Source organism: Melanostigma gelatinosum (assembly GCF_949748355.1).
Source record: "Melanostigma gelatinosum genome assembly, chromosome: 14".
Lineage (NCBI taxonomy): Eukaryota > Metazoa > Chordata > Actinopteri > Perciformes > Zoarcidae > Melanostigma > Melanostigma gelatinosum.
This window is the reverse complement of record NC_136647.1, coordinates 12,311,060-12,323,049: the sequence shown is the minus strand read 5'-3', so window position 1 is coordinate 12,323,049 and position 11,990 is coordinate 12,311,060. Positions and strand designations below refer to the sequence as shown.

General features: G+C 40.2%; 1 protein-coding gene and 1 long non-coding RNA gene across 6 annotated transcripts; one reads left to right on the top strand and one right to left on the bottom strand.

Annotated features, from left to right (window-relative positions):
* Positions 1-173: 173 nt before the first annotated feature.
* Positions 174-5,981, bottom strand: LOC306788213 (ras-related protein Rab-34-like). 2 transcript variants are annotated; one of them, XM_079283626.1, is made up of 11 exons: positions 5,868-5,981; positions 5,406-5,593; positions 4,965-5,056; positions 3,815-3,880; positions 2,937-3,038; positions 2,540-2,604; positions 2,374-2,425; positions 2,216-2,297; positions 1,930-2,020; positions 1,697-1,804; positions 174-518 (listed from the first exon to the last, which is right to left on the bottom strand). In XM_079283626.1, the coding sequence occupies exons 2-11, from the start codon at positions 5,451-5,453 to the stop codon at positions 430-432; spliced, it is 795 nt and encodes a 264-aa protein (XP_079139752.1). In that variant the 5' UTR covers positions 5,454-5,593; positions 5,868-5,981; the 3' UTR covers positions 174-429. The 2 variants fall into 2 exon arrangements, with proteins under 2 accessions (XP_079139752.1, XP_079139753.1); XM_079283627.1 differs by having other exon boundaries at positions 174-491.
* A 505-nt stretch (positions 5,982-6,486) lies between these two features.
* On the top strand, positions 6,487-9,765 carry LOC306788218. Of its 4 annotated transcripts, none has more exons than XR_013772583.1 (12): positions 6,487-6,641; positions 6,969-7,050; positions 7,256-7,299; positions 7,522-7,608; positions 7,803-7,895; positions 8,107-8,199; positions 8,399-8,483; positions 8,695-8,748; positions 8,959-9,045; positions 9,246-9,330; positions 9,524-9,577; positions 9,670-9,765. It is a non-coding gene; the product is annotated as an uncharacterized lncRNA (long non-coding RNA). The 4 variants fall into 4 exon arrangements; XR_013772585.1 differs by having other exon boundaries at positions 6,487-6,725; XR_013772586.1 differs by having other exon boundaries at positions 6,487-6,725; positions 9,246-9,429.
* The last annotated feature ends 2,225 nt before the right edge of the window (positions 9,766-11,990 follow it).

Genomic DNA, 11,990 nt, shown 5'->3' with positions numbered 1-11,990 from the left:
GGTCATGGGAGCCGGCGTATGCGTCACATTAGCACCACAGACGCATGACAAGAGGACCAGCGAGGAAACCAAAAATAAAAAAACGCACATAAGTGTGGTGCTGATATTTTCTCCAATGTGTGAGAAAGATGTTGCCACAGACGGACTATTTATGAAAGCAAGAGCCATTTAATAACACATCTGGAGGGATTTTCTCTCATAAAAATGCTAACGAGCATCTCACAAGGCTTTATTTGTTGTAACCCCGGCCAGCAGCGCAAACATTCCTGAGAGGAAACAAATGCAGCTTTTACAGATATTACATCGCTATTGACGGGGCCTACTCGTGACCTCCACAACGAGCGTGCTGAGTTTCATTTCCCGCCTCATTGTGCCGTTCTGTGTTGCTGTGTGGTCAGTAAAGTGTCTCCAAGCGGCCGTTCTCTCTCATCAGCAGCAGTTGGATTTCCTCTTGCTCGGTTTGTGATCGGCTTCTGTTCTGTCTGTGAGTCCTGTGTGGAGCAAATACAAACAACGAACTGAACATTAAGTGAGCCACACTGTTGTACTGGGAGACGTGTTCCTTCATAACCATAAACGTGGGTAGTGTAGATCATTTTAAGTGTATGAAGGATGCCATATATATACATCTATCAGAGCAGTGGTTCCCAACCTGGAGGACGCAAAATGATTCAAGGAAAGATTCAAGGATAAGAAAGATATAAGACTTTTTCATCCAGTATGTCTAAAACCCTTCACAGCAAACAATCTGAGAAGAAAAAATCACTTTGTGATAAAAACTGCTCTCAGTTGTAGAATCTGTGATCAGAGATTACAATCACGAGTAGCACTATGGAGGGTCTTGTTTGTCTCGTGCTCGTGCAAACAGACCTGATGTGATATGCATTCCTGATGTGGTTTCACACACAGAGCTGCAGGAATGAGTCTTAAAATCCCAAAAGGATTATTTCATTAAGTTTAAGTGTCATAAATGTTTGTTTGCCACAGAGCTTATTTTCTGCAAAAACTTCAAAATCCAATGCAAGAATCCCATCGTCTTTTCATCAAGAGAACCAGTGCGATGCTACCTTCCACAGAAGCCGGGAGGAAGAAGAAGACTGCTAGCAAGTGATGGTCATGTCTACATGGTAACCCTTGTTTTACAAAACTCTGGTGAGATAAAAACAAAAGGGCACATTTACTTTTATGGACAAACAAGCAAAGACGGTTGGTGACCACTGAGCACTACATTTGTATTAATCTGCGTCTGCAAATAGCCCCGTGCAGACACATTATTTACTTCTGTTTGAGAAATGTTTACTGATTCAGTGATGATTCATTAAACTGCTGTTTATTTGTGAGTTGTTTAAGATTTACATCTTCGGGAAGAACAAATTGTGCGTATTGAGGTGTCGAAGATGGAGTAAGGCATTGCTGATCTTTTTGTGGAGAAACTCAGTTTTATACTTCTGTCGACAAAATCAAAAAAGATTATTTTTGTGTCTTAATAACATCTGTCTTGTCCTCTAGATTTTCTGATCCCAGCTTTAGACATGCCAGAGATACAGACCATAGGCTGAAGCACTGCTTGGGTTCACATGTCGTGAGAAAAACTGATTTTCAATTGTGGAACTGATCAATTAGTAAATAAATCAAATAGGTAAAAGTGTGACGCTGCCGTCTTACTAATGAGACTTAATTGAGCAAACTGACTCACTGATAATGTCACCGACGTGCCTCGAGCCACTTTTCTCGATCTCGGACAAAACGTTTGCCTCAAATGTCAGAGAGGCCACGCGGAAGAAGAAGTCCCCGACACCGTCTCCTGGATCAATAAAGATGGAGGACAGAGTTGAGCGAGACAGAAACAGGACAAAGCGGAACATGAAAAGCATGCAGGGATGATGACTGATGGGGATTTGTTCATTATAACATGCGATTGACTCCCACCTGACTTGGCAGACACAGCCCAGTACTCTGCTTTGATTTCCTCAGAGAGTCTGATGGCTTCCTCCTCAATCTGAACCAACCGATCAGGAGACTGAGGAGGGAAACAGAAAGAAGGCAGTTGGAACGGGGCAGTGGATGAAAGTGATGAAGCTTCAAGCGACTATAGAAATAGACTGATCATGGTAAGATATTCAGAGCTGCAACAATTAGTCAAATAAACAGCTTTATTTTCTGTCGATCGACAATCAATCAATCAAGTGACTCGTTTTTGATGAATTCCACCTACACTGAGGTCTTTCTTGGTACCGACAAGGAACAGTAGAACACTGGACGGGTCATTTTCCTTCATGGCGTCCTCCAGCCACTGCCTGCATAGTCAGACAGACAATTATTCAACTTCAAATGACATTCTAGTGGTACAATAATTCGATTGTAATTCCTCACCTGGCATGTGTTAAAGAGCTCTCACTGCTCAAGTCGAACACCACTATAATGGCTGGAGAGACAGACGGTACGAACAATGAGAAGGTGTTTGAGACGACACTGTTCATTCACTTTCGTAGAAGGTGAGACGTTTAACACTTGGCTTCGGAGACCGAGCTACATTCACCTTGTGCTCCTCTGTAATACGTTGAAGCGATGCATTTGAAGCGCTCCTGACCTGCAGTGTCCCACCTGAAATAGATCAGATGCAGCTTTGAGATATTTGGTGCAGATGACGGGAAGAGGAGAGAGAAGAGCTGTGTGGATGCTGTCCCCTTTAAAATGACAAGAATTCGACACACGTGCACTTACCTGCATGACGAAAGCCAACACAGAGAAATGTAATTACATAATGCGAGGCCTTCAATTTGTAGCATTAAAAAGACCTTGTTGACCCATTTGACCCCGATGATCAGTCAGTGCAGGAAGTGAGTTAGTTTGCTGAGGGCTCAGTGTGTGTGTGTGTGTGTGTGTGTGTGTGTGTGTGTGTGTGTGTGTGTGTGTGTGTGTGGCGACATACTTACAGCTGTAAGCTGAAGGGAACACCGAGCACCTCGAAACGCTCCATCTCAAAATCCACTCCTATGGTTGCTTTGTAGTTCTTATCAAACGCACCCTTACGAAACCTTAAAGGAACAAGGGAACAGTGGACGAGAGAGAGAGAGAGAGAGAGAGAGAGAGTGAGAGAGAGAGAGAGAGAGAGAGAGAGAGAGACGTTTCTGACGTTCAGAAAATGTCGTAAATGTGTGTGGTGCATAAGTGAGTTCTTCTTTTTCTTTTTCCTCTACTTCGTGTTCTTCTTCTTATTATTATTATTAACAACAATCATAATCTTAACATGTCAATACAATTAATACAAATAAAAAAGAATAAAAGCAAGAGAAAGCATTAAAACGGGTTCATGAGGTGATTTTAAAGAGATTACTCATTCTGATGAATAGAAAATGTTGACTGATCAACAGTCAGACCGAATGAATTCATTTTATCTGACCTGATTAATTAAATACTAAATGATTGGAGAAAAAACAAATAGTCACAGGTTTGCAGTATCATCATAGTCTTAACCCTGACTGACATTTCAGATCTAATAAATTTGGTTTCCTTATCTCACTTATGTATTAACCGGGTTGTAACTCAGTTACAACATATGTGTCTACGTATTCAAGTGTTTCCGTAGCAGCGTTGTAGCACTTCCACAAAAATGTGAAATTAAAAAAGGCAAAACAGTCATTGACCTGTAAAGATTTTAGTCATCCAGAATGGCAGCTATATACATCTGCAGAGGAAAACACTTCAACAAGTAATACAACCACAATTCAAATCAGACTAAAATCTACTAACAAATCTAAAGACAGCCACACAATCCTTTAAATTGATCTAAGTATTCACGGCTGCTGCTTACCTGCTGATCAGACACGTTTTCCCAACCGCAACATCTCCCACCACGATGACCTTCGCGATATTAAAGCTGGCAACAGAAAGCCTAAAACAGTCATTCACGACTCCAAACAACAACAGCATCAAACACACAGCAACGTGATCAGTGACATGCAGACGTTATTTAACTGCTTTCTATGCCTTACAGCCCCCTTAAACGTTTAGATATTCTTAAATAAGTAGCTGTAGCTTTAAATTTGATCCTTGAACAGACTTCATGCATGACGCCCTTATCACTGGAACTCCAGGGGTCAGGGGTCGCTGTATAGCTAAAACCGCCAATAGGTCAAATCTACCGAATGCATCAGTTTTCAAGGTGCAAGGTTACATTTTGTATTATTCTACAACACAGGGTTGTATAAACGATGTTGAATACACTTATTGTAAGTCGCTTTGGATAAAAGCGTCTGCTAAATGACTGTAATGTAATGTAAGTATATGTAATGTAATATATAACACATTGCAACTGTTGTGGTCCCTTTACTCACAACAACACTCACAATCAACCCAGGACACATCACTCAGTCCTGAAACCTCCCACCGTCACACTCTTCTTCACTCAATGAATGCACTCAACTTATAGGCAGTTTTGTATCAAATCTTTCTTGCCAAACAAAAAAATCGAAATATATTGAAAGTTAAAACACTCTTACTTTTGTGTGTGAAACTCAAGGATTTCTGCATAAATTGTATTATCAGAGAAAAAGAGAGATAATAGCTCTGTTTTCTCACGAAATCTGTATCACTCCTCTGCGGAAAAACAGTCCCCAACAACTGCACATATTCTCCTGTTTGAGTAACGTTCACTAAAAACTGAAGCGCCCGGCTGATTTAGCAATTTGAGGTTTTATTTTTATTACGAAACTACAGTCGGGTAGTATTGAGAGATGGACTTCTCGACTTTTTTATGTGTCATCGGCCTTGTCCTTTCAATAGACCAACAGATCAATGCAGTCAGATGTGAAGGGTGAGGTCGAGCTCTGTCAGCTGACTCAGCATGACTTGAAGGGCCCGGCCTGAACTAATTCATTGAATTTAAAGACATCACAGTGTGTGTAGCAGCAGGAAGGGCGGCCGGGTGGTGTCTTGTCTGGTTCACCCCTCTGTGACTTTACCTCACTGTGTCTGTCTTCTGTACGTGGCATGCAGCCTTCACCTGTGGGTGGAAGCCATCTTTGGTGTGCAGCGCTGCATTCGGACTGAAACACTAAAGAAAGTGGGAGAGGATATGGAAAGAAATCAATTGAAAAAGGATCATTGGACAGTCAAAATAAAAGTAGAGGGGAGGTACACTGAGTGTTTTTTCCCCCTGGCTATTAAATCAATCAAATCTAAAAAGCGGAGAAGTTGCAATGAAACGAGGCATTGCTTTATCTTAAATGTAACTCAAATATCACATGTCGAAGGCTGGAGCAACATTTTCCAAATTTGCAGCCGTCCATTTCCAGAGAAACAAAGAGCAGCATTTAAGACTCTAAATACCCTCATCATCAGCACCAGCACTGTTAGCTGTAATTGTATTACAAGGCATGTGTGAGTGAGTGTTTGTCACTAACAGTTGGGAGCTGAGTAATGACCCGGTCCTTCTTCACAGGTGGCAACATGCTGCTGCAGTGGATCAATGCGCACACACCTTCAAAGTGCCACTCTGACTGATAGCAAACACACACTTTTCATTCACTTCAAGAAGACACACACACACACGCAAAACTAGGAAAGGATAGTTAATGTCTTCACAGTTTTCCTGAAAGAGAGCAACGAACAGAAAGTTAACATGTTGTTAAATATTTGCAGACTAAATCAGAAACAGTTTGCAGTGAACTAACATCATCAAGTCAGATCGGATGAAATTGTGATGTGGCAACACTGCGTGACATTTCTCATTGGACAATTTGTAGATCAAGATTTAAAGAAGGGTGTGTTATAAGTGTGTTTGCAGATAAAGGATGGAGCAAAAAATAAACTTGCTGTGTAAAATAAAAACAATCTAAAAACAGGTTTAAGTTGATCAACTTTACCTGAAACTGCTGGGTGGTAAAATGCAGAAGGAAAGATGTGAGATGTGATTTCCAAAGTCTGTCGAGAAAATAAACCCGGAACAAAATGATGCTCACAGCAACGAACTGAGTCTCCGGACTGAGAAGCTTACAGACATGCAACTAATGAGACTCTCCGTGTAATTATTGGGAAAACCCGCCAATAAACCGTGAAACAGCGCCAACGTGTGGCCAACTGGTATTTTTTACATTTTTTTATATTCTACAATAATTAGATTAGTTCATTATAATTCATAGGATGTGGCTCGTATATATTTACATGTGCAACATTTAAGTTGCCATCGCATGCTTGAGAGTCATTTTAGTTTCTGGTTTTGTCTACATCATTACACTTAAATATAGTGGCGTATATTACGTATTTAAATTTGACTTGAATTATTTATTCACACAAGAGTAAATTCATCCAAAAACACCAGTACGATGTCGTGATGTTTACCCTCCGGTACAGCAGAGGGCGACAGAATGCCTTTTGAGTCAGTTGATCGCGCGCCAAAACTAAAGACCAAGTGACGTTGTATTCCTGCGACATTAAGGGTTTAAATATTTCGCCATCGCGACTATTCTGTCTCTTTCCAAATAGTCTGTTGAGACTAGAGGTGCGTCCGCCACCGCGCTCTTCATTTAACTTGTTAAAAGTAGTCAATGTATAGAAGGACGCACCACTTCCGGACCCAGCAACACGTTAGTAGCGCTGTAGTTTGAGACTGTGATTGACAAGGCGAGGTATCTGCTAGCGTAAGTGTAACGTTAGCGTTATCCTGACAGGGCCTCAAGCAGCCACGTGCAGAATACCCGAAAGATGGACAAAATGAAAAAGAAGTGAGATTTTTTCAGCCTGGCTTTCAATGAGTTTCTGTCGTTTCACTGCATTATTGCAACTATTGCATGTGTTTCATATAAAAGTCAAACTCGTGCGTGTTTGTCAAAATTACCTTGTTGGTTTTTCATCATATGTTAAAACATTACCAATGAGTTTAGAGTGTTGTCTTAGTGTAATGTTAATTAAACTCGTGATTTTTATTATAAATATCTCTAATGCTTTAATTTTTTTTTTCTCCATAGGTTGCCCTCCTGCTGGCAGCTCTTTGCACAAGTTTTACAGGCCATACATTGGATAAACTGGGCCTCCTGATGTGTCTACAAGGTCAGTTACGGTGATGAAAACCCTAATGTGTCTCAATGCAGATGTCTATGATGAAAGCTGTGAATAGGAAGTGCCGTCTGATGCGACAACTGACGATGTTTCGTTCTCACTGTTCTGAGTCCAAAACTGCAATTCTGTGATGATCAATCTTTACAAACTGTCAATGGTACTTATACCATTATACTTTTACTTTGTTTTATTTAAGACTAGTCAAAATGGAGCCAGTCAAGATGCCGAGTCACAACTGAGGTTAGTTTAATTTGTCTGTGTAGATTTGAAGCGTTAGTAAACTAATTAGTTGTCAATTGTTGTGATGAACTCTAAACTGAAATAGCTGGAATTACCGTCAGATTGTTTGTGGTGAGATTCGGTTTTCTGAACATTGAAAGATGCAGTTCTGTAACTTGTAACTCAACATTAATTGACATAATGTCGCTAACAAATCGTAACCTTGTTTTCCCCCTTTTATAGATAAACTGGCTTGTGAGCTGCCATAAGATGTGACATTGCCATCTTGCGTCTCTGTCCAATTAAACCAGATGACTAAAGATTGTGCAGGTGAATATGCGGCCTATCTGAAAACTACAACTAGCTGCTCCTGTTGTGATGAACTCTAAACTGAAATAGCTGGAATTACCGTCAGATTGTTTGTGGTGAGATTCGGTTTTCTGAACATTAGAAGATGCAGTTCTGTAACTTGTAACTTGACATCATGTCGCTAACTAATCATAACCTTGGTTTCCCCTTTGTAGATGAAAAGGCTTGGGAGCTGCAGTATGATGTGATATTGCCATGCTGTGTAATTGTCCAACTGCACCAGATGACTAAAGATTCATGCTGTGCAGGTGAATATGCTTCTAATGTCTGAAAAAACTACAACTCGCTGCTCCTGTTGTGATGAACTCTAAACTGAAATAGCTGGAATTACCGTCAGATTGTTTAGTGGTGAGATTTGGTTTTCTGAACATTAGAAGATGCAGTTCTGTAACTTTTAACTCAACATTAATTGACATCATGTCGCTAACGAATCATAACCTTGTTTTCCCCCTTTTGTAGCTTTAAGGGCTTGGGAGCTGCAGTAAGATGTGATATTGCCATGCTGTGTAATTGTCCAGCTGCACCAGAGGACTAAAGATTCATGCTGTGCAGGTGAATATGCTTCTCATGTCTGAAAAAACTACAGCTCACTGCTCCTGTTGTGATGAACTCTAAACTGAAATAGCTGGAATTACCGTCAGATTGTTTGTGGTGAGATTCGGTTTTCTGAACATTGGAAGATGCAGTTCTGTAACTTGTAACTCAAAGTTAATGTCACTAACAAAATGTAACCGTGTTTCCCCTTCTGTAGATAACGGCTCATGAGCTGCAGTAAGATGAGACATTGCCATCCTGCGTCTTTGTCCAACTGCACCAGATGACTAAAGATTGTGCAGGTGAATATGCTTCCCATGTCTGAAAAAACTACAACTAGCTGCTCCTGTTGTGATGAACTCTAAACTGAAATAGCTGGAATTACCGTCAGATTGTTTGTGGTGAGATTTGGTTTTCTGAACATTTAAAGATGCAGTTCTGTAACTTGTAAGTCAAAATTAATTGACTTGATGTCGCTAACGGATTGTAACTTTTGATTTTCCCCTTCTGTAGATGAAACGGCTTGTGAGCTGCCATGAGATGCAATTAAACCAGACTACTGTGCAGGTGAATATGCTTCTCATGTCTGAAAAAACTACAACTAGCTGCTCCTGTTGTGATGAACTCTAAACTGAAATAGCTGGAATTACCGTCAGATTGTTTGTGGTGAGATTCGGTTTTCTGAACATTGGAAGATGCAGTTCTGTAACTTGTAACTCAACATTAATTGACATAATGTCGCTAACAAATCGTAACCTTGTTTTCTGCCTTTTATAGATAAAATGGCTTGTGAGCTACCATAAGATGAGACATTGCCATCTTGCGTCTTTGTCCAATTAAACCAGATGACTAAAGATTGTGCAGGTGAATATGCTTCTCATGTCTGAAAAAACTACAACTAGCTGCTCCTGTTGTGATGAACTCTAAACTGAAATAGCTGGAATTACCGTCAGATTGTTTAGTGGTGAGATTCGGTTTTCTGAACATTGGAAGATGCAGTTCTGTAACTTGTAACTCAAAGTTAATGTCACTAACAAAACGTAACCTTGTTTCCCCTTCTGTAGATAACGGCTCATGAGCTGCCGTAAGATGTGACGTTGCCATCCTGCGTCTTTGTCAAACTGCACCAGATGACTAAAGATTGTGCAGGTGAATATGCTTCCCATGTCTGAAAAAACTACAACTCGCTGCTCCTGTTGTGATGAACTCTAAACTGAAATAGCTGGAATTACCGTCAGATTGTTTGTGGTGAGACTCGGTTTTCTGAACTTTTAGTGGCAGCTTCACACAGTGCACTAGTGACATAACTTGTGGACTCAACTTCCTCTTTCTTATCCCTCAGAATTGGATCATTGGGTGACAGCAACTGCCTTTGTAAGCCTGCCAACTGCATGAGGTGAGAATCCAGCTGCTTCATTTTAATGAGAATAATTATGTATAATCTATAATAGTTTATTAATCAATACTTGTCTGACTCCCTCTCTTCAGATGGCAAGATCTGTGGGCACCAGCTGAATTAAAAAAAATCATCTGTGTAAGAAGCAGAATTACCTGTCAATAAAGTGTCATAACAGCCTGAAAAAAGTGAATAGTGTTGCCTTTCGTTGATCTTACACTAACACACAAATATAAAGGTGACATTTTTGAAGTAATGCCCTAAAACTAAACTCTGCTGTGAGAGATCACTCTCAACAGTCAGAAAGATGCTGACTGAACGGCAAAGTTGCATCAGTCATGGCCATGTCTGTTACTGCGCTTAGTGACCAGAAAGTCATGGTTGGTTGCACATCGCAGGTAGACTGATAGATGATTGATCTATCAGATTGCATCACACTACATAGTTTACACTAGTTCACAGAATAAGTGGCAGAGCATGTAGGTCCCGTCACATATGATCAACATACCATGTTGCACTACCCAGTGATGATTAGATCTAAACACTAGTTTAGTTTGCATTCCTGTTTAACTGCAGTGAACATGTCCTAATGTTTAAGAGTTGGTGTTCCCTTCATTTCATGATCTATTTCAGACGTGCGTTCAAACTGCAGAAATGCTCGTTCAAGCAGCACTCAGTAAAATTGTGTATCGTCTTTTTGGAGCAAACATGGTATGCTCTTGTATCACATGCAACCATCAGGTGTTATGGCTTAAATGAAACCTTAAGGATGACTTCAACATAAGTGAAATCCGATCACTAGTATTGTTACCGTAATGCTAATAACTGTCCTGTTTTCACGTATTTCCTTTAGTGTGCACTGCAAACTGAAATAAACAAGACTCGGAGGAAAGAGTCACCAGTTTGAACCAATATTAATGCAGCCTGTGAAAGCTGCTGTAACGAGTTTCAACAAGCCTGCAGAAGACAAAGTAAACTGATGAAGAGATGTCTATAATGGCTTGTGTGTATACATTTGTGTTCAGTGTTGATAAGTAATGGCAGATGACTTTTTTAACTTGCTAACAACAAATTGTGAAAGAAATATCCTTTATTGCGTGGCATGACAGCTGATTATAAACAAAATAACACAATGCCCGAACAGTTATTACATTATGTATAGTATCCATAGCAGACAGACTTATATAATGTATCATGGCAGATGGCTGCTGCCGTGTCAGGAATTATTGGAAGCTTTTGTTTCTCCTTTGTACGCTTGTCATTTGCTAGTGGAGACACCAAAAAAAGAGCACAAACGGAGAGCCAATATTTTGTTCTATTCAGTATCATGACTTGTCTAACTTCACAAGCACTCTTTATTTCAAAGAACATCTTTGTTTAACAGTCTGCACCAGCTGCTAGTTTTTCCTTGCAGGCATGAGGCTTTAAACAGGCAACATGTTTGCAGATCTGTACTTCCTGAGGTGGTTCTGCTTTTTACCTTCTGATTATTTGCAAGGCAAGTCTATTTGTATAGCACATTTCAACAACAAGGTAATTCAAAGTGCTTCACATGAAACCATTAAAAGCATCAAAAGAAAAGGAGATTTAAAAACAATTAAGAACATTCATTGCATTAAAACATTTAAAAAAACTAAGAAATAAAAAAACAGTAAAATGCAGAAATGCAGGAAATTGATTAATATATTAATTGAATGTGGTTCAATTAAAGGCAGCAGCAAACAAAGGTCTTCAATCTTGATTTAAATGAGCTGAGGGTCTCAGCAGACCTGCAGCTTTCTGGGACTTTGTTCCAGATATGTGGAGCAGAAAAACTGAACGCTGCTTCTCCATGTTTAGTTCTGACTCTGGGAACAGAAAGTAGACCGGTCCCAGACGACCTGAGGGGTCGGGATGGTTCATAAGGTAGCAGCAGATCAGAGATGTATTTTGGCCCTAAACCATTCAGTGCTTTGTAAACCAACAGCAGGATTTTAAAGTCAATTCTTTGTTGGAGAGGAAGCCAGTGCAAAGACATCAGAACTGGAGTGATGTGATCCACCCTCCTGGTCTTAGTGAGGACTCGAGCTGCAGCGTTCTGAATCAGCTGCAGCTTTCTGACAGACTTCTTACAGAGACCTGTAAACACACCGTTACAGTAGTCCAGTCTGCTGAAGATAAATGCGTGGACAAGTTTTTCCAAATCCTATTGAGACATAAGTCCTCTAATCCTTGATATATTCTTCAGGTGATAGTAGGCTGATTTTGTAATTGTCTTGATATGGCTGTTCAGGTTGAGGTCTGAATCCATAACTACACCTAGATTTCTGGCTTGGTTTGTGGGTTTTAACATCAGTGATTGAAGCTGAGCGGTGATTTTCAATATAGTGCTGCAACGCTTTTTAAATATGTTTTAGACTTATGTTGCATTCAA

Excerpts from the sequence above, each read along its gene's own strand:
- LOC306788213 (XM_079283626.1), bottom strand. The coding sequence starts at position 5,453 with ATGTTGCCACCTGTGAAGAAGGACCGGGTCATTACTCAGCTCCCAACT. Across the intron at positions 2,021-2,215 it reads GTACCAAGAAAGACCTCAGT|TCTCCTGATCGGTTGGTTCA; the intron begins GTAGGTGGAATT and ends TTCCCTCCTCAG. Across the intron at positions 1,805-1,929 it reads GGCTGTGTCTGCCAAGTCAG|GAGACGGTGTCGGGGACTTC; the intron begins GTGGGAGTCAAT and ends TTATTGATCCAG.